This window comes from Notamacropus eugenii, chromosome 1 (assembly GCF_028372415.1).
Source record: "Notamacropus eugenii isolate mMacEug1 chromosome 1, mMacEug1.pri_v2, whole genome shotgun sequence".
NCBI lineage: Eukaryota > Metazoa > Chordata > Mammalia > Diprotodontia > Macropodidae > Notamacropus > Notamacropus eugenii.
Genome location: NC_092872.1, coordinates 441,577,929 through 441,600,078, shown reverse-complemented (window position 1 = coordinate 441,600,078; position 22,150 = coordinate 441,577,929). Strand labels below are relative to the sequence as shown.

Here is a 22,150-nt window from a genome sequence, read left to right as displayed (position 1 = left end):
AGCTCTTTGAGGTCCCAATCTGTTTCAATTTTGTCTCGTGCATTCCAGCATTTGTATGAGATATAAACTTGGAATAATTTTTTTTAAATGAATCAAGACAACAGATTTAAGAGTTGGAAAGGACCTTAGAGGCCATCTAGTCTAACCTCTCCCCTCATTTTATAGAGGAGAAAACTGAGGTCCAGAGGGGTGAAATGATTTGCTCTAAGTTCACACAGGTAGTAAATGGTAGAAATGGAATATGAACTCAGGTAGGCTGACTCTAAATCTACTATTCTTTCTGCTGTACTGTGCTGGTTGGATTAAATCATCTCTTTTATATTTTACTATATTATTATATATACATATATAATATATAATAATCACATTATTATATATTATTGTTATATCATTATCTTTTATCTCTGAAATCATTCCTTTTATTGACATCATTTTGAATTTGCTCTAACATTTTGTCTTCTAAGGTCCTTTGTAGTTGGAACATTGATGGGAGAGCCTTTGGCCTTCATTTTCTGACTCTTCACTGTTTTTTTCTCTTGTAGCTGGTGTTCCAGGCGAAGAGCCCAAATGCAACATCTGTCTAGGAAAAACATCTGGCCCCCTGAATGAAATTCTCATCTGTGGAAAGTGTGGTCTTGGTGAGTGACATGCTGGAGTCAGAGCTGACAATGGGATCAATCTGAGGTCAAATCTGCCCTCCTTTGGGGTAGAAGCAGCGCTCCCTATGGCTGTGCCATTCTTTTCCAACTTGGTCCCTAGAAGTTCACCCTTGACCTTGCCTTTGCTGGGAGGTTGCCTAGGACAGAATGGGAACACTTAGTAGATGTAGAATTTTGGGCAAGTCAGATAACTTCTTTGAACTTCAGTTTCCTCATATGTAAAATGGGTATAATAGTATTAGCATCATCTATCTCACAACACTATTATGAGAACAGGGCTCTGTAGGCCTTAAGTTGCTACATAAATGTGAGCTATTAAAATTGATGACTACCCTAGAAAGGGAGGGTAGAAAGGGAGTCTGAGGAAGGTGAAAAGGAGTGAAAAAAAGCTGACAAAACTATAAGTCACGTTTCTATAGCGTTTTCATATGTACAGCACACTTTTCTCCAGATAGTCCTGCCAGGTAGGTAGTGCAAATACTTTTCCATTACACAAAGAAGGAACGTGAAGTTCGGAGAAGTTAGATCACAGCAAGTCAGTGCCAGAGTCAAGGATTTAAACCCAAGTTTCCTGATACTAGGTTCAATGCTTCTTTGACTACCTGGCATTGCTTCACATGCGATTGAGGCTGCCATATTTGGCTCTGATCATTTGGTCACATTCCCCCTTTTGGGGTAAAATCAGCTCACCAAACAGGACCCTTGTACTGAGACCCCCCCCCCCTTAGAGAGGTCCACTGCCAGCCTGGCAACATGCTCAGGACTCCCACATCCTCTCCTCCTTTGGAAGGCATTGAAAGCCACTGCCAGTATGCCAGTGTTACTTAAAAAAGGGGACTCTCTCAACCCTAGGTCACCCACTGCTACCAGAACATGAGCTAGGGCATAGGCTCCAGAGCTGAAAGGGACAGTAGAGGTCATTTAGGCCAAGGGTCAACAAGTGATGGTCCATGGGCCAAATCTGGCCCTCCAGCTCTTTATGTGTGGCTTGAAAGATTTTAAAACATAAAAACCATCTTAGCTCTTAAGTAGTACTAAAACAGACAACAGGACAGATTTCCAGTTTTTATAGATAAGAAAATATGCTTTAAGAGAGGGCAGATGACTTGTCCAAAGTCATATAGGTAGTATATAGCAATGCTGAAATTGAAACCTAGGTCCTCTGATTCTAATATGAATTAATTATCTTTTTACTGTACTATCCTGTTTCTGGTTAACCCTAGGAGAAAGAAGATAGCTGAGAAGTTCCTGGTGCTGTATATGTAACATTTGGATAGTGATGGAAAGGATTAGGACTTGAGGCATTGCCTAAAGCCTCCATAATGGCCAACCTGTGATCCTGATGGGGAGGATTGGATGAGGAGGAGGTAGAAGGAAAAGGAAAAAATTAACCCACTTTACCCTATTTAGCCAGCCTTGGCCCTGCCTCCTTTCCTTCTTTCCTTCCTTAGCCCTGGACTTTCATGACATTATCAGTTGGGTTCTCCTGAAGAAAAAACTGAGAGCTTGTCCATCTAGGATCTGAGGTCTTGGCTATCAAGATGCAAACCTTGCCTGGTTCTTCCCTGGCTGGCTGCTTGCTTGTAACCAGAAGGTGTCACTAAGTATTAGCTAGATCCCTCAGATTCCCAGCTTTCGAAGAACTAGACTTCTCTCAACTGGGTCTAGAGAGGACGCTGAGGTCTGAGGAATGAGGAGAAAACACCTAGAACACAGTCTGGTGACTCTTTGTGTAATACACATGTATATGATGTAGTATATATATGAGTATGTGTATGCATGTATGTGCACATGTGCTTGTATATATAAATGTATGTGAATCTGTGCTTGTACCCTGTATATGTATGTGTGTTTTGGAGAGTAGCAAATTGGAGTGTGGGTAAGAAGACAATAACCATCCCCTTAATTTTCCTCAGTTTGGAAGAATACTGCTTACCCACTGCTCAGGAATGAGGGATATGTGAGCTGAGTGGGATGAATAATTTTGACTTGGCCTGGAGGAGAAGCCTCAGAATTGGGACTATAGCTCATCATGGTAGCCAGAGCCTCTCTTCCCAGAATGGTGGTTTCTGTGAGGAGCTGCCCAGCCTCTGCATTTTAGCTCCCTGGGGACACTCTCTGCCTTTGTTCCCTCATAGGTTACCATCAGCAATGCCATATCCCCATTGCAAGCAGCACGGAAGGGCCCCTGCTAACACCATGGTTCTGCCGACGCTGTATCTTCGCTCTGGCTGTACGGGTGAGCCCTCAGGCCCTAGATTGTCTCTTTCTATCAGTCCTTTCCTATTTCTTCTTCTGTAAAATGAGACTAAGTGTTGCACTCAATCTCTAAATTGTGTTCGAGTTCTGACATTGTATGTTCTAAAGCCTTCTCTAGCTTTGACATTTTATAATTCTGTATTTTCTCTTTCCCAGTCTCTTCAACAGTCTCTCTCCATTTCTATCTGTCTCGTCTGTGGTCCCTCTCAAATCTCTCTCTTCTATCCCCTCCCCCTACCTCCATCATGAATCTATGACACTGGTGGTTCCCAGACCCCAAGTCTGATTTTTATCACCTCCTCCCCAGACTCTCTGTCCCTGGAAGCAGAGACAGCTCTTTTGGGTAGGGAATGAGTCACTAATTCCAGCTGCCAGTCATTGAACCACATCTGTTTTATCCATGTACCAGTCTGTTCATATTTATCCAGGAGATCCCTAGCATTGTTAAGTTCCTTATGAATGTGGTATCCATAGATGGCTGGACTGTCCCATCTTCTGCAGGAGGTTTTCCCCTGTTCTCCCCAACTGCTAGTGCCTTCATTATGGGATTACTTTCTAGTACATTGACAGATGTTTATGTGTTTTCTCTTCCTTTAGAACATGAGCTTTTTGAGGACAGAGACCAGGTCTTTGCCTTTCTTTGTATCTCCAGCACTTAGTATCTGGCACACAGTAAGAGCCTAACAAATGCCCGTCACCTGACTGATCAATTGACTGACTCTTCCACACATTTGCTGTTGACATACTTGCTAGGGAAGCTCTGGGTTCTCTTGGAACCCTCTGGAATTCTTGGAATGACTTGTATGCCTTCTCCTCATCTCCTCCCCAGAAAGGTGGCGCGCTGAAGAAAGGAGCCATTGCCAAGACCTTGCAAGCAGTGAAAATGGTACTCTCTTACAAGCCTGAGGAGCTAGACTGGGACTCCCCACATCGGACCAACCAGCAGCAGTGTTACTGCTACTGCGGAGGTCCTGGAGAGTAAGAGCCTGGCCACCCTCCCTAATGATAGTTGGGGTTATTGGGAGGTGGGAATGGAACTTACAGAGATGACCTGGCATAAAGCATCAGGAGTGCAGGTGTTGGCCCCAAAAGCAGGAGCATGGGGTTAATGATGGTTGAGATCCCAGGAAGGGCTAGGCCTAGTTCTTTACCCTGGTCAGACCCCCTCCACAGCATCCTTCCATTCCTTGGCTTTTGATTCCTGATAAGCTCGAGTCAGTCCATAGAAGAGCTACTAGAATGGGTTAGAGACAGAAGGAGGTCTGCAAACCTTCTTTGTAGAATAAGGAACAGGAAGACCCCATCACTAGAAAGCTAACATCTGTAACAGAAAGGTAATAGGGTATGACCAGAGTAAAGGACAGTGGAACTCTCTGTCCAGTTCTGGGTGCTTGGAGAACAAGACCAGGGGCACCTCCAAGCCTTGTTCTCTCTCAACGAGACCGTGTTGGCTCTTTTCCCAAACTGGTTTTTTCTAATGGTTAGAGAGGGATGGGAACTGGATTTATCTCAATAGACCTTAGTTCTCCAAGAATATGGTAACTGGAACTAGTTTTTGGAGAAGAAAATATCACAAATGAATCAAACAAGCATTAATTGATCATCCACAGGTGTACTGAAGAAGTAGTGTGTCTAGGGTACACAGTGCTGGAATCTAGAATAAGGAAGAACTGAGTTTGGATCCTACTTCTGACACTAACCATGTGCCCATTGCAAGTCACATCTGAGCCATCTAGAAAACAAGGATAATGATCCTTAATACCTGGAGCACCACCTCATAGTCTTGTTGTGAGGCTCAAATGATGTAAAATAGATCAAGGGAGTTACAAATCTTAAAACATTATATGAGGTCAATTTGTATTGTCTCAGTTGGTAAGTAGAGGGGAGGGGAGAAGAGGGGAGCTGGCACAGAACATAAATGGTAGACCCAGATTTGATCCGTAGAAAACTTAGCCTATAAGACATGGGAGTTTTAAACCTCAACCTCATATTCTGACCTGTATAGAAGAAAAATGGGAAAAGATTAAAGATGAAGAGATCGGAGTTTTAGTCCTTTCTCTACCACTCGTTTTCTGACTCTTGGCAATTCAGTTCCTTTCTCTGAATGTCAGTTTGCCCATCTATCAAATGGGGTTGACAATACTTGCCCTCCCTCCCTCCTAAGGGTATTATGAAAATCAGATGGAATGACGCGGAAAGCTTTTTAAAAGTATAAAGCCAGGTAAGGTGTTAGCTTGTAATAGTAATTATTATTGCTTATTATCCTATTAAGAAAATTGCTTTGGTTATCTCCTATGAAAATGTATTCTTTGATGTGAATTTTGGTTACCAAAGTTTCCCACTATAGGTTGGCATGAAGGAAGGAATTAAGAAGAGATTTTTCTTTGGGGTTAGGGAAGGGAAGAAGGTAATCCCCACTCTTACTTCCTGGCTTTTCCTTCCTTCCCACCATGCTCCCTCCCCCCAATCCCAGCTTATCCTAGAGAGAAAAAGCGGGAAGCTAAAGTTGACATGGGCATCTTCTCTTCCTAGGTGGTACCTAAGAATGCTTCAGTGTTACAGGTGTAGGCAATGGTTTCATGAGGCCTGTACCCAGTGCTTGAACGAGCCCATGATGTTTGGAGACAGGTACATGCTTTTCTTAGGTGATCTCTGCTTGCCCCACTGAGGCTGTGTGTGGTATATACATCCTCATATAAGATTATGTATACTTCATTCTCTGGGCAGTTGTGTCTATGTAACTATCTCTGCTTTTCTCATACAAGTATGTGTTTATTTCTGTTTGTACTTTGTGTATATTTGTGTATGTCCATGCCATACTGTGTATATGTATCTCTAATTCTGTATGTATGTGTGTGATTATCTGTTTGTGTGTTTATTTGTGTATGTTGTATCACAAAGCATGGACTGTGTCCCGACTCAGCAACCAATTCCTGTTAGCATTCAGCCGCAAAGACTGAGTGGGAATTGATTCTGAAGAGGGCCTTAAGTTAATGCATAGAATTTCTTGACTCCTTGAGTATATATTCATGGTGAAGTTTCCAGAGAAAGGCCCCTCTGCCTCATCTCTTTTCTCTGACCAAGCCCATTTAATTTAACTCCTACCTTCCTGGTCTCAAAAGTCCGTGTGGGGCAAGGATTAACTGGATTTCTGGGCATGCCTGAAGCTGCCTGCCAAATGCTCAGAAATCCAGGGAATTTCAAGAACATGAAGCAGGGGATAAATTGAAGGATCTTGATGAACAATCACTTAACTCATTTATTAAGTGCTTACTGTGCGCCAGGCACATGCTAAGTGCAGGAAATACAAAGAAAGGAAAAAACAAACCCTACCCACAAGGAACTCAAGTCTGACATGGAAGACAACATGCCAGCGACTATGTACCTAACAAATATAAGCTGGATAAATTGTGGCTCATCTCAGAGGGAAGGTCCTAAGATTAAGGAGGTCTAGGGAAGGCTTCTAGCAGAAGTAGGACTTTAGCTGAGATTTGAAGGAATCTAGGCAGCAGAGAGGAAGTACGAGAGCATTCCAGGTCAGAGAGAAGGACTTAGTCATACGGATTCTTAAGATGCCCAGTTCTGTCGCCCAGAGCTTTCTCAGCTGGCCCTGACCCTTCTCTCCCTTTTTCTTGCAGGTTCTATGTGTTCTTCTGCTCGGTGTGTAACCAGGGCCCAGAGTACATTAAGAGGCTACCTCTAAGATGGTGAGAGTAGGGTGTGGTTGGGTAGACCTCCTCTTTTGTCCTCTACCTCAGTTTCCTCATTTGTAAAATGGGGATAATAATAGCACCTATCTCCCAGGGTCGTTATGAGGATAAAATAAGATAATATTTGCAAAGCACTTTGTAAACTTTTAAAAGTGCTACATAAATGCTAGCTATTATTTTTCTTATTATGGGTCAGGAAATGGGGGAAAAAGCCCCCCAAAAAACCAGAGGTCTGGACCCTTTCTGGATCAAATTGATTTTGTCCCTCCTAGAAAAAAGAAAGATAGCACTTGTTTTTTGTCACTCGTCCCCAGATTTGAGCCTCGTCAGCTGTAAGCCCCCTTCCTCCAGCTATGATGTTGCCATCACCAAGCTGGGTTTAGAGCATGAAACACTTCTCCCAGTCGCTCACTTGGGATAAGCCAGTTCTAAACCTTTTCTTTCTATCCCCAGGGTGGATGTGGTTCATCTTGCCCTCTATAACTTGGGAGTACAGAGCAAAAAGAAATACTTTGATTTTGAAGAAATCCTAGCCTTTGTCAATCACCACTGGGATCTTCTTCAGCTTGGCAAGGTACAGGGGTTGGGAGTGGGAAGAAGAAGGCAAGCAGTGCCTGGGATGGGGGCAGAGAACAGAGGAAGAAATAAAACAAATTGGTGAGAATCAGTCAGCTGAAACTGGAAAAGACCCAAGAAGAGAAAATGTCAGAGGTATAAGATCTTAAAGAGCATCTAAAGAAAGTGACTTCTGCAGGGTCACGCAGTTAGCTCGTGGCAAATCCAGGACTCCATCCAAGTTTCTTTCATTGCATATTTGTTGAGTTGAACTAAAAAAGATGTAAAGTCCAAAAGACTGTTTACGCCCCAGAGGTGCCAGTTTCTGAAAATGGGCCTGCTAACCCAGTTCTGCCTAGCTAGAGCCTCGGTGCTCTGGGAGAGAGTTGGGAGTGGGAAGGGAAAGGCAAGTAGGGTTTGAGCAGTTCAGGAAACCGATTGCTTCTTTAACTAGAGACCTATGGGTTCTGCGGGAAAACTGAGGTGATGCTGCTCCCTGCTGGTGAAACTTTGAATACTGTGTTTCAGTGAACAGAGATTGAAACTTGTTTTGTTTGTTTCATAGTTTTGATACGGGTCATGAAATATTAGAGAGCTCTCGATTGGTCCTCACACCGTCCCTGAGACTCAGAGGGGTACAATGACTTACCCAGGCCCACATAGCTAAGCCAGTTCTGCAGCCCAGGTTTCTTGACTTGGAGTCCAACGCTAGATGCCTACCTAATCTTACACCTTCTTAGCATTTTACAGTTATAAAGTACTTGGTAATCCAGTTGGATCCTCCAAGCAGCCGTCTACCATAAATGAGGAAAAGAATATTAGTCCCATTTTACAGATGAGAATATCATGGTTCTGAGATATTAGAGCCTAGACAGCTAGATTTGGAAAGATCTTTCTGTGATCATTTAGTCTAATCCCCTCATTTTTACAGATAAGGACACTGGCCCCAAGAGAGGAAAGTGACTTATCCAAGGTCACGTGGTTCTTGGTGGTCAAGAACTAGAATTCAAATTCTGGTCTCCTGAAATCCAAGCTTTCTCTCACTTTTTTTTTTTTTATACCGCCTCTCTGACAAAAGTCATTGCTCTAATTATCAGAACAGAGGGATAATTAGGTCCATGAAGTCACTGCCTAGTGTAGGGGGTTCAAGAAACTCCATGTTTACCTAAAAGTTGAGATTGGGAATGGTGCTTAGGGAGACAGCTTGAAGCAGTAGAGGGTAATGAACTTCACCCTTACCCGAGACTTTGCAGGTATCCCAGGCCACATTTCTCTTTGAGATCCAGAATGGCTTCATTTTTGCTTTTGTGTCCCCAGCAATTGGAGCAATGCCTGGCGCAGGGTAAGTGCTTAATGTTTAATTGAATTCCTTCCTCAGCTGACCAGCACCCCAGTGACAGAGCGAGGACCCCATCTCCTTAATGCACTGAACAGCTACAAAAGCAGGTGAGCAGAGGACAATACTGGGAGAGACCGAAAGATGGACTAGGTTCAGATCAAATGTTTGATTTCCCCCAACCCCAGTGTTCTTCCTTCTTAACTCAGCACCTTTGATTAGGCTGTGTCTTTCCATCCTCCCACCCCAAGCCTTTCAGACCTACAAGCCTTCCCTGCCTACCAAAAAAAATGCCCTCCTTTCTGCCTATATAAATTCAAAGCATCTTTCCACACTTTCCCCAGTGATCTCAGGGAAATAGAATGTAGAGACTAGAAAAGACCTTACAACATGGGAGATTAGAGCTGGAAGAGATCTCAGATCATCTTGGGTCCAGCCATTCATTTTCTAGATGATAATGATGATAATTTACATTTCCATAGCATATTCTGAACTGACAACCCATCTGTAAGTGCATACATCCTCAGTGGTGAGTGAGGGAGCAGGCTGAATCATCAGGCAGTGCTTTTAGTGACCTGAGCTTTTCCCTAAAATAAAGGGTCCACTTTTTAAGGTCCATTCCAACTATGCTGTAGGGCTGAGAGTCGAGGATGTTACAGGCTCTGGAGAAGAACAGCTGAGGGTTGTCCAAACATGTTGAACCTGAGCAGTTTGAACCTACCACCAGCCAGGAGTTAGGCATGCAGTGTGTAAGATGCCATTAGAAGATAATGTCATCAGGAAAGGTGTGGCAAGAGTGAGGGATAGCAGGTGGTCTGCTTATATGTTCTCTCAAAACCACATTAGGAGAACGAAAAGCCACACTTCCTTCCCTGCCTTCCCTGCAGTCGAGTCCGGTTTGGTGGAATATTTACAAGAAAAGCATGGATAAGAATTACACAAGATGAAAGGAAACAGGTGAATTGTGATTCCTGTTGGCAGCCATGTGTAGTGGATAGAACACTATACCTGGAGTGAGGGAGACTGAATTCAGAATCCAATCTTAGCTGTGTTACCCTGGGGCAAGTCACTTAACTTCTGTCTGCCTCAGTTTCCTTATCTGTAAATTAGGGCTAATAATAGCACTTAACTTTCAGGCTCATAATGAGAATCAAATAAGATATTTGTAAAACTGAAAGCAGTTTTATATAAATGCTAGTTATTATTGTTAATTATTGTTATTGTTGGAGAGAAGTATGTGTATTAATGAAATCAACTATTTCTTAAGCACCTACTGTGTGTCAGGCCCTGTGCAGTAGGTGTTAGAGATCCATCAAAATCATGAAGTGTACTTTTCCAGTTGACAAAGTATGTCCAAAATATCTCTGGGTCTGTTAGCTATAACAGGTACCGTTAACGCCCTCGTTTTATATCTTGGCAAACTGAGGCTTAGGGAGGTTAAGCAACTTGTGTAGTCATACAACTAGTGACAGATAGTGAGTACCCAGTTTTTCTGACTTTTTAGTGTTGTTTTCTCTTCATCATACCATGCTGCCTCTCCTCCCAATTAGACCTTGATTCTTAGAATCATGGAATCTTAGAATTTGTCTGGTCCAATCTCCTGTCTAATGCTGACATGTCTAAGAGTTCAGATGAGCCATTCAGCTTCTGACCAAACACTTTTGGTGAAGAGGAAATCCCTACCCCAGGAGGCAGCCAGGTACCTTCATAGGTGGCTATTACTTCCTTATGCTGAACTCACTTCTGCCCCTGTGGATCTAGCTGTCATTGGTTCTAGTTCTGCCCCTGGGACCAAGCAGACTAGGTCTAATATCTCTTCCACAGGCCAACTCCCATAGATTGTCCTTGGGACCTGCATAACATCTTTTTGGCCTTTGGGAGGCAGCATGGTCCAGTGGAAAGATCACTTGGTTTGGAGTAAGAAAACCTGGGTTAAAATTCTAGTCATGGCGCCTTGCTCCCCCTGACATTAGGCAAGTCACTTAAACTCTCTGGGCCTTTGCTAACTCATCTGTGAAATAGCAGGGTCACACTAGGTGACCTCTAAGGCTCCTTTCAACCCCAAATCTATGACTTTGTTTTTTCACTTAACTTTACCACAATGCTTGGGACCCAGTGGGTGCTGTATAAATGTTCATTCCCAACCCTGCACACCTTCTTCCATTGGGAGTGTTCTAGTCTTCTTGAAGGGCACAGCATCTTCTCCTACCTATCTGCTCTCCAGGATGGAACCCAGATTCTTGATAAATGCATTAAAGTGAGCATGAGGTGAACAGAGAAGGGTGAAGGCAGTGACACCCAGTTTCTTTGAGCACTTTTTTGTGTGGCTGCCTAAGACAATGCTACTTAGCCTCCAGTTCTTCTGGGAAGATTCTGTTCTGTGGAGGCAGGTATTTTAGCAAACTCAGCCACTGTCCAGTACTTTCTACATCTAAGGTGCAGGGGATGCAGAGATGAGAAATTCTGTAATTCCTACCCTCAAGGAGTTTACTTTCTAATAAGGAAAATATAACAAAGACGCAAAGAAGTATGATACGTAAAGAATAAGGACAAGAAAGTATTAGACAGTGAGCTTCATGAGACCAGGGCAGGCCTAAGGCTTAGCTAAGTTCTTTGTCCCAATGTTCTGCATTTGGTAGGCACTTAATCCATGTTGAATAAATGAAAGAATGTGATGGAATAAAGGTGAGGTTCAGTCCAAATGCCAGAAGAAGGAGACTTCTCTGTGCAATAGAATGGCCAAGGAGAATTTCAATGAGGAGATGGGACTTGAGTGGATGTATGAGTAGGATTGGACTGGTTAGAAGGAAGAAGATCTGAGCATTCAGGAGAAGCGTGTGCTCCAGTGGAAAGAGCCTTGAATCTGGAGTCAGGAGGCTTGGACTCATAGTATAGAACTCTTCCATTGCCTACCCTGGTGACCTCAAGGCAACAGTTTCATCTGTAAAATTAACCTAGACTAAGTGACCCTAAAGTTTCCTTCCATTTCTAAATCTATGATTCTAGTTGTGAGATAGCAAGGACAAAGTCTTGGGAGATAGGATTCAGGGAGGGGTGCAATGAGGAGAAATATTCAAAACTCAGAATTCCATCTCTCCTCTTCCAGGAGGCCCTCCATAGTTCCCTGGGCCTATAATGACCCTTCCACCTTACACCTAACTGTAGGACTTTTTTTGTGCCCTTTTAGTACACTCAGCTGTAGTACGAATTACCATACATGATATGTGGTTTTGTGTCACTGACCCTGTTAACTGTAAGCTCCTCGAAGCCAAAGGCCATGTGTTATATAAACCTTAATGTCTTTCAACACAATACTCTAAAGCAGAGATTCCTAACCTTTTTTGTGTCATGGATTATTTTGGAAGACTAGACAAATCCTATAGATTCCTCAGAATAATGTTTTAAAAATGCATATAATAAAATACATAAACTTGCTTTTAAAATACAGTTATCAAGATGTTTTTTAAAAAATAAGTTCATGAACCCCAATTTAAAAACCCCTGTTCTTTATACAGAGTAATATTCTGAATTGAGAGGATAAAGAGGAAAGGACAGTGAAAAGCAGTGGGGTCCCCAAGTACCGGAGAACTCGAGGGTAGCTTACGTTTCTCAAAGCTAATAAGTGTATTGTGTCTGTCTCGGGACCAAGGAGTATGGAGAGAAGGTACTTGGGGCTGGTTTAGAGCCTAACCTCTGACCTCAGAAATAAGCTCTGAAGCATTTCCTAGGCCTTTTACCCACTCACTCCCCCCATCCCCACACTTGCCTTAGAGCATAGTTCTTTGCACACAGTGGGTGCTTAAGAAATTATGGTTATATTGAATGTATCTTCTTAGGTTTCTCTGTGGCAAGGAGATCAAGAAGAAGAAATGTATCTTTCGACTAAGGATCCGAGTCCCTCCCAACCCACCTGGTAAACTGCTGCCTGATAAAGTGGTGGCTCTGAAGGAAAATGGCAGCACTTCCTCTGACCTACAGAAGAGAGGGAAGAGCAAATACCAAACTAAGCATAGGTCAGTGCCCTAGGCTGGCTGCCCACACAGGCCGAGGGGGCTGGAGCTGCAGCAGTGACTTGGCATTTCTGCCCTCCGATCCCAGACTGAGAAGACAGGGAAGTACAGTAGACACTGAACTTCCCCTCCCTACCCCACCCCTGTCCTTCCATTCCAGCCTCTGCCCTTTGCCCCATGACCTCCGCTCTCATCCTAGTTATGTCATGGAATTTTAAGTTTCTTAGCCCCTTCCACCCTGACTATGTTCCCAGCCTTCTCATGAACCTTGTTAGTCTCTATCATCCACCTGCCTTTGATCCTGATGCTAGTCTTTATTTTCTTTCACCCTTATAACCATAGCCTTTCTAGACTCCAGCCCCAGCCTTCCGTGGTACCATGCCCCTATCCTTTCTTACTGCTAAAATCTTGTGATTGTAGCCCTTCCCTCTGCCCACTCCCATCAGCCAAGCCGAGCCCCTGCCCTCCTCCGTGTCCCTAGTCCCTGCCCCTCTCTGGCCAGCACTCACTTCTCTGCACAGAATGTGAACACTGACTCTCTGCCCTGGCGTCGCCTCCCTTGGAAACCCAGCTTCTCCTCTTCCCCAAAGCTGACACACTCTCTCTCTTTCTCCCTTTTCTGTGTCCACAGTTCGGTGCCTCATGAACAGCAGAAAAGGCGAGTTGTTAGAAGAAAAAGATCAAAATTTTTGTTGGAAGATGCTATTCCCAGTGTTAGTTTCTCACTGTCTTACTCTCCACTCTTTTACTTTCCTGGGTCTGTACAAAGCAGCAAAACTTTATTTAAAAAAAAGAATATGCCTTCTTTTCCTCTCACCCCTAGTTGGGGTGACCATACATGACTCACCCTATTTGGGAGAAAATTCAAGTACCTTTGGTGAAAATAATGCCCCCTCCATTTATACAGTACTTTATACTTCTCCAAGCACTTATGCATTGACTTCCCTATTAGATCCTCATAAAAACATGTGGTATAATGATGGGAAAGGACAGGAATGTGCAGTCAGAAAACCTGAGGTCAAATCCTGGCTCTGCCACTCATTGTCTCCATGGACCCAAGCAAACCTCCTCCCCACTCTAGACTTAGATTTCTTCATCCATAAAATGAGGGAGTTGGACTAGAGGGTCCAACTATTTAGGGCCATTTGAACTCTTAACTATTGGAACCTATAAGCCTTGTCTGAGAAGTATGGCAGGGATTATTATCCATATTTTATAGGTGAGGAAATGGAAGCCTGGAGAGGATAGATAATATGTACAAGGTCACCAAGTAGGCTATTGACAGTCTGGCCTAGATCCCAAGCCAGGGCTCTTTCCACTGTACCCTTTTCAGAACATGTCACCTCTAAGGTTACCTTTTCATCCCTGAACCCTGGTATCCATGAGCAGGGGCCAGACTTAAGGAACAGGACATCTTTTTCCTCTGTCAGTTTCAGAGGACAGGGCAGCTGGAGGTCTAGTGGTCCTGGGCATTTCTAGGTCTGTTAGGTCCAAGTGACTGAGAGCTGAGTTAGGTGGGGGGAGATAGCAGTGATGCTAGGAGCAGGTTCTCCCATCCTGGGAGGGGCTCTATGGGTCCAAGAGGATTGTTGGCAATGACTAATGAGCTCCTGGCCCTCTTTTTCAGGTATGTAGTAGAAAGGGCATTGGACTTGGGTCCAACTATTGTCTGTGCTCCTTGTGACATTAGGCAAGTTATTTAAGCTTCCTGAGCATCAGTTTCTTCGTTATTTCTAACGTCCCTTCCGTTCTGAAGCTGGTACTCTACCTTCACTACCCTGATAATTAGAACACTAAGAGCTGCTTATCTATTTAACAAATAGTCTTACCTATTAGGTGCAGAATCCTGTTCCTTAAATCTGGTCTCTGGTTGCAGCAGAGAGATAAAGGTAAAAAAAGAGATGGCCTCTACCCTTACAGTACTACAGCCTAGGAGGAAATATGATGAGCTTATCTGGAAAGGGGCAGACCAGTGTTGTTAGAGAGCAACTAAGAGCCCCATGTTTACATAGCACTTTCACAAAAGATGTGTCCCAGTATCCCAGTATAGTAGCCCCATACAAATGAGGAAACTGATGGGCAAGTGATGCCCAAGGTCACATAGCTACTGAATGGCACAGTCTGGATTTGAACCCAGGTTTCCTGACTCAAAGCCTAATCTTTTCATCATGCGTCAGGAGCTTGAACCAATCAAGTATTAAGTACTGGCCATAATAAGAACTCACGTTTCTCCAGCATTTTAAAACTTATAACATGCTTTTGTCTGCAACAACACTATGAGGTGGGGAGAAATATTCTTCTCATTTTGCAGATGAGGGAACTGAGACTCATGGAAGTTAGTCACTTGAGCAGAGCCCCAGCCCCAAGCTGTTGTGGAGCATCCAAGGGATGCCTTCTTAGGGTTTATGTGTTGTTGAGGGTCAGGGCTCTCACAGGTCTTTTGGAGTAGGGAGCGGGAAAGAGAAGAAGAAGGCTTTCTAAAAGGGTGGGGAAAGGGTCCAGACAATACACTAGATAACTAGTGACTTTCTTCATCTTTCTTCTGTGCCCTTAGAGTGACTTTGCCTCAGCCTGGAGCACCAATCACCACCTGGCCAGCATATTTGATTTCACTCTAGATGAGATTCAGAGTTTGAAAAGGTAAGTGAAGCCAGTCCCCATCTCATAGGCTTGAGCATGCCGGAAGGGGTTGAAAAAACTGGGGAGGAAGGAAGGGTGTTACCAGGGTCCTTGGAAAAGACAGGGAGGGGCAGCTAGGTGGATAGAGCACCAGCCCTGGAGTAAAGAGGACCTGAGTTTAAATCCAGCCCCATACATTACACTGCGTGACCCTGGGCAAGTCACTTAACCCCATTGCCTCACCAAAAAAAAAAAAAAAGAGGAATTAAATATCAGAGGATTTAGAGCCAGACAGGAACTGAAGAGATCATCTAGTCCCGTGCCTTCGTTCTAAAGATGAGAACACTGAGGACAAAAAAGGGATGTGACTTACCCAAGGTCCCACAGTCCACAAGTAGCAAAGCTGGAGCTCACAGTCTTTCTCTTTCCAAATCTAGTATTCTTTCCACTACGTCATGCTTCTACGAGGAGTAGAGGTGAGGGAGTGAGGAGGAGCAGATATTTTAACAGAGAAGAGGGAAATAAGTTGGAGTTATAGAAGGCCCACAAGATTTGGGAATTAGAAGACTTGCTAGCTTGTGATTTTAGTATGCTATTATAGCAGCCTTGGTTTGGCTAAGCTGAGACAGGACAACATAAACTTGGAAGGACAACGTGATTTCTTCTCCTTTCTCTTTCAGTGCCAGCTCAGGCCAAACCTTTTTCTCAGATGTGGACTCGACCGACGCTGCCAGCACATCTGGCTCAGCCTCTACTAGCCTGTCCTATGAGTCCAGGTGAGCAGCAGGAGCCACTCTGACACAACCAAGCCCTGGCTTTACCCTAGCATCGATTCCATGAGTCTGTGCTCTCTATGTTCTAATATCCTATGCTTTAAGGTCCCATCTATCCCTAACACTAAATACCCAGGGTGGGGCTAAGTGTCTTGGGGGTGGGCAGTGGTTAAACAGGCTTGGTGTCTGTGAGGAGTAAGTATGCATAATGTGGCCCTCAATCCCTCCACACCCTAGTTGATTCACCCAACTCCCCATCCCCAGTTAGAAGTCCCATCATCACCTTCTGCCCCTCCTGGACAGGCGGACTGTGGGCAGCAGGAAGAGGAAGCTGGCAGCCAAAGCATACACATCCCTAGGGGCGAAGCGACGGGCAACAGAGCCGGGTGGGCGCTGCACTTCAGACAGCAGTGCCGAAGGGGGCTCAGGCCCTGAGAGACCTGATGATGGCATTGATAGCCACACTTTTGAGAGCATCAGTGAGGACGATTCCTCCCTTTCCCATCTCAAGTCCTCCATCACCAACTATTTTGGGGCAGCTGGGCGGCTGGCATGTGGTGAAAAGTACCAGGTGCTTGCTCGAAGGGTGACCCCTGAAGGGAAAGTCCAGTACCTGGTGGAATGGGAGGGGACTACTCCGTATTGACCCAGTGTTGGAGATGGGAGGAGCTTGAAGACAGTCTTTAAAGAGTCTTGGTAACCAAAGGAGAGAAGAGGGAAGTCTATCCCAGGGGCCTGCTAAGCTCTTGGGCTTCTCTCTATCCCCAGGGGTTTCATGGGAGATGGGAATATAGTGATGTTCAGCTCCAGAATTCTATGCCTTTGTGAAAGGCTAAGATAAAAGCTCTGGGGCAGAAGCCCCCACAGTGTTTGACTGAGCTCCTAGCTTGGACTGACTTCTCTCTTCTCATATTCTCTCCTTTTGTGTCTTTAAACATTTTTTTTCTCTTCCTCTTTCTGTTTTTTTCTCCTTCCCTAGTCCTTCACTGTACTCTTTCTTGATGTCTGTCCATATTTCTCTCTGCATCTTCGTCTCTTTACCTACATGTTTTATCTTTCTAGGTATTTCTTTCTATTCCATGATATGTCTACCTTTGTCTTTGTCTTTTTGTCTGTTTTTCCTTATCTCTTCCTTTCCATCTCATTCCTCCACCTTCCCCCCAGCTATGTTATTTTAGTAGCTGAATATATGCAGAGGGCAGCTGCTACGTGTCCTTCTCTGACCTGACCTTGGGCAGGATGTTCTCATGGCATCAGAGTGCCTTTAGCATCGTGGGGAATTGCAAGGGGGTGTGGTGGAGTTCCTCTCTCTGGAGCCTGAAGAAGACCCTCCCACTAGTTCCCTCCTGCAGCTATACCTCCTATCTCTGCCCCTGCTCCAGCATGAATGTGGATTTCATCGGTGGGGTAAAAGGAAGATTGAGATTGAGAATGAGTAGGACAGAGACATCAATGCAACCTCATATTGCCCAACTTATGGGATGGAACAATTCTTCTATTGGATGAGAGGCCTACACCCCCACCATAGGCACCCAAAGTGAACAGCAGAAAGGGTCATTTCCATTGTATTTATTTCTTACTTTAATGGAATGGCATTTAATTTGGAAGACTCTCCATTTCCCTCTGAACATAACCGAAACCTTCCCTCCTGAAACTTGGCTGTGAAGCTAAGATAGAAATCCCTTGGTCACTAAGGACTTTCTGTGTTGGGAGCCCTGGATCAGGGGAAGGAGGGAAGACAAGAACTTGACCAAAGGCAGTGCTCCAAACCCAGCTTCTTCCCTTCCTGGGGTTGTAGGCACACAGCAGATTTCCCCTTTCCTGGAGGCAGTTAGGTGGGTTCATTAAGCACAGCCTTTCCTGGGAACAACTCCTGCAGCCAGTTCCTGGAAGCAGAAGGCTAAGAGATGGAGGATAGAGATAGGGATGCTGTAACAGGAATCATGGTACTTTAGGTCTCAAACAAACCTCGTAAGGCAATTGGTTCAACCTCACTTTTTGCAGAGAAGGAAATTGAGTGGTGGTATAAGGGGAAGAGCATTAGACTGGGAATTCAAGGATCTAAAAGAAGGTTAACTGGAGTCAGAGGACCTGGATTCAAATCCTGCCTCTGTGACCTCGGATGAGTCACCTAACTTTTCTTGACTTCAGTTTCCTGAGTCGTAGAATGAGACTGAATGGCCTCTTGGGTCCCTTTCAGCTCTTAACTATAAGATAGATCCAGGTTTGAATCCAATTTCTAGCATTTACAATCCATGTTACTTTAGGCAAGTCACTAAATCTCTCTGAGCCTTAATTGTCATCCTCCGTAAAAGGAAGAGGTTGGCCTCAGTGATCTTCCCTTCCATTTCTAAATCTTCTGCTAAGTGACTCGCCCAAAGTCACAAAAATAGCAAGTAGCAGAGCTGGGATTTGAACCCAGGTCCTCTGACTTCAAAGGCAGAATGCTCCCTGCACTCTACAGCCTTCTAGATTGATTGTATGTGTGTACGTAACCCTACCACCGATCAGCCAGTGGATGCCAAGTTACAGCCTGATGGTGGCAATAGGGCTGACTACACTTCATCCAGGGGAGGGAGCTGCCTGCCCTGAAACTCTGACAATCGTTTGTCCAGGACGTTCAGTGCCAGTACTGTCCCCATCATCTCAAGAGGAGAGCTGAGGGGATGGGGGAGAAGGAATGATAGTGAGAAATAAGTAGGCCTCCTCATCTTGATGAGCACAGCAACAACAAAGGGAAAGTTGTGACCAAGCTAGAGGCCTCCTGTAGACCCCTTCCCTACACTTCTCCCTAGAAGAGGAATCACCCATGTTGGAGGAAAGTGGGAACTTCCTAATGTTGCTGCTCTTAGGAATAATCAAAACCAACCCACAGAGAGGAAGGGAAGCCTGATGCACATAGCTCTTCATAGCATAGAATTTTCACCAGCTCTACCAAATTCGGTTTGGGAAAAGTGGGAGTGGAGATGGGTAGCAGGGTCTGAAGCACTTGTGCAGACTTAGGTCTCCCAATGAGTCTGGACCTGGAAAACTTAAAGATCAGGGATGGGATGAAGGATAGTAATTAGAAGTGGTTGAACAAGTGTTTGAGTAGGTCTTAAGATGTTTCTATTATTTTACCTTGCTGGACTCCAAGCCTTAACCTCTGTCATTATGCCTTATATCTCTGGTCCCAATGAGGGACTTCAATCGATACTTACAAACCTCAGAACTGACAGTGCCTTTCAAATTTAATTCTTTACCCCACTCATCCCACCCCACTCCCAAAAAAAGTACCAACACTCCACTGACTTTTTCATTCAGCTGGAAAAATTGTGTTCCGAGTAACTGTGACTCTCAGGCCTTGGTGGGTATACACTAGATACTGCTATGTGGTTTTTGGGCCCTAAGAAACTAGCCATGGAGTATCTAAAGTAGAAGCCTCTACTTTTGCTCATCAACAGCATTCACAGATTAAAGCAAAAGCCCATTCAAGTTGACCCTAGTTCCAGCCTTAGAGCTAATGGTTCTTTTAAGAAACCTGGGAGTTCAGTAGAGCTGTTTGGGAAGTTTTGTTGGGGATCTGAGGTGGGAAATGTGGTGGTAAATGGGCCTCCTTCACTTGGTCCAGGGCTCTCGGTCCTGGGATCTCTAAAAATAACAGCTGTCTGGGGCCCATCCTGTCACTAAGGACACTAGCCAAGCTAGGACTTAGGACAGGTAACCTTTTAAAGGTATTGCCTCCTCACTCTGGCTATGGATGTCTTTGAGTTGTGGAGACAAAGGAGCAGCTAAAAACATGGGAAGTATGGGCATCAATCCCTAGCTGTTCACAGTCCAATTCCCTGGCAATCCCAAGAGCCATGTGATCTAGGGAGAAAATTGAATAGCTGTCCCAGATAGGGTAGACATCTTCCCATGCCTTGGGTACTTTGGGGCCCCACTAAGGGACTCTACTCAAATGATAAGTGCACTTCCCACCCCCTGGGAGTTTCTTGGGTCCCTGCTTGGACACCCTGAAGCCTCCCTCAGCCCTTTGTAGGGGCTCGACCCAACTTTGGAATCCTCATTGGACTCCTGAGGGCATTCAACATTAGTTGTAATAGATCCTGTAATTACTCTGTTGTGCACCTTTAAAAAAGATTTATGGTTCCAAGTTGCTGCTTTTAATAACCAACATTTTATATTAAAGTTGTAATTAATGTTTGATGTACAATTAAAATCTTCCCTTGTAAAATCACATGCTTCCTTCCATATCAGTCATTTATTAGGCAAGGGATCCCCCTTGCTGAAGGAGACACTACCACAAAGTGACTGGCATCTTGGTTGTGCCCCACTGAAGCTGAGAAGCAGTAACCCAAGTTCTCAAAACCATCACCAGTAACACCTCCCATTTTCTAATTGTTTATGGTTTACAGAACACTATCCTAAAAAACCTATGGGACAGGTAGTATAAGTTGTTAATCCCATTTTATAGATGAGAAAACAGGCCCAGAGAATAAAGTGATGATCCTCTAATTCCAGAAGTAGTTCTACCTCTCAATGATAATCTCTTAGCTTCTGACTACCCTCTCCCCAGCTAAGTGCCCTGTGCCCAGGGCAATGAGTGGCAGCAAAACACCAAGAGCAGGAAGCAAAACAGCTGAGCTCTTTGGGCACACAGAATAAAGAATAGTAAATAAATTAAGCAGTTAAAAATTAAATAGTAAATAAAGGTGCTTGATCTAGCAAAGGAGATAAGGCTAATACATATGGATATATATGTAATATATATATGTAATCATGCAGCACAATTTTTAAAATGCAGTACATATTGCACAAAGTAAGCACTTAATAACTATTGAACTAGATATCAAGTGTATGCTAAAATGTGGTCCTGGCTTGGTACACTAGGGGCAAGAGTATTGTGAACTACCACAATCAAGGAAGGTTTCCTTAATGAGGTGGCACTTGAATTGAACTTTGAAGGCTAGGTGACATTTAGATGAGGGCATCCCTGAACAGTAGACCCAGATAAGGCTTAAGAGGATATAGAAGGCAGCAAGGAGATAAAAGGAGGGTAGGCAACCAGGAGTAGCAAATACAGTGTCCAACTAGACCCTTTGCACCAAAAAGGGCTTCCCCAAGAATGTCCAATTCTCTCAATAGGGTCTCCTATTGAGGCCTGGCTTCAGATCTTTGACTTCTGTCTCCTCCCTCTCTCCTTCCCTCCCATTTCCCTTCACCTACCCCCTCCAGATATTCAGGTATTCCTGATACTTCGAATTAAGCTGCTGTTGGCCAGTGTCTTCTGGGCCATGAAGAACAGGGGCAGGATTTCTCAGAAGCTGACCTTGGTTGTGAACTTTTAGCTACTCTGTCTTCTAACATCCTAACCTTAGGGAAGAAGGGGAAAGATTTCTTTTTCTTTTTGTAATTACCTTTATTTCCAAATATTTGCACACATGCACACCCACCCCACCCCCCCCCCACACACACACAATGAGCTATCAGAATAAAAAAAATTGGGTGGGAGAGGGAGAGAAAAGCAGTTTGCCAAAACTAGCCAACAGATCAATAAAGTCTGAAATTATATGCAATATTTCACACCCATGATTCATCCCTCCATAAAAAAGGGAAGTGGGAAGAGAAAGCGCATCTTAAAAAAAATCTCTTGTTCAGGGCCAGCCTTGATCATCATAACTATACAAGTTTAAGTCACAATTTTGTTGTCAGTGTATAGTATTTTCCTGGTTCTACTTATTTTACTGTTTTAGTTCATATCATTCTTCTCTGAATCATTGATTTTTATAGAATAATAACTTTCTATTGCATGCATGGATGAGCTGCAACTTATTTATTCCTCAGCTGATGAGAATCTATTTTGTTTTTTATTTCTTTGCTAGGGAGCCGATTTCTTAAAGAGCTCTGTTTCACATGAAAACACCTACTTTTTTGAAAATACACTCCTATTCCTCAAGATGTAGCTACTTTCTCCTCCAGAAGCCAAGCCTTAAAATCCAGAGGTTCCTGATTGCTCTGTATAGCTAGATATAAATATAGCCATGTCTTTACGTAAACATAAATAAGAAATGTATGTTTTTAGTGTTTTTAAATCTCAGGTTATCTCTCACTGAGGAAAACTTTGCATGAGCCTATTATCTACCCTTTCTTCTTAACCAAAAAAAATCTATAATTTTATTTCATGCCTCAGTTTAAAGAAGTTGGAAGGAACTTAGACACCAGCCCCTATATGAAAGGAATGCCTACT

General features: G+C 43.9%; 1 protein-coding gene across 2 annotated transcripts in view; it reads left to right on the top strand.

Moving 5' to 3' along the window:
- Window positions 1-21,261, top strand: part of PHF19 (PHD finger protein 19) — a 33,909-nt gene extending 12,648 nt beyond the window's left edge. Inside the window, exons 4-15 of one of the 2 annotated variants that reach the window (XM_072631772.1) lie at window positions 543-638; window positions 2,798-2,898; window positions 3,748-3,896; window positions 5,451-5,546; window positions 6,557-6,625; window positions 7,082-7,202; window positions 8,562-8,629; window positions 12,356-12,532; window positions 13,161-13,242; window positions 15,084-15,169; window positions 15,829-15,924; window positions 21,139-21,261. In XM_072631772.1, coding sequence (XP_072487873.1) covers window positions 543-638; window positions 2,798-2,898; window positions 3,748-3,896; window positions 5,451-5,546; window positions 6,557-6,625; window positions 7,082-7,202; window positions 8,562-8,629; window positions 12,356-12,532; window positions 13,161-13,242; window positions 15,084-15,169; window positions 15,829-15,924; window positions 21,139-21,169 — 1,172 coding nt within the window. In that variant the 3' untranslated portion in view covers window positions 21,170-21,261. Of the gene's footprint in view, window positions 1-542; window positions 639-2,797; window positions 2,899-3,747; window positions 3,897-5,450; window positions 5,547-6,556; window positions 6,626-7,081; window positions 7,203-8,561; window positions 8,630-12,355; window positions 12,533-13,160; window positions 13,243-15,083; window positions 15,170-15,828; window positions 15,925-16,224; window positions 16,796-21,138 lie in introns of those variants that run through there. The other variant, XM_072631771.1, reaches the window with a different exon arrangement.
- Window positions 21,262-22,150: the final 889 nt, after the last annotated feature.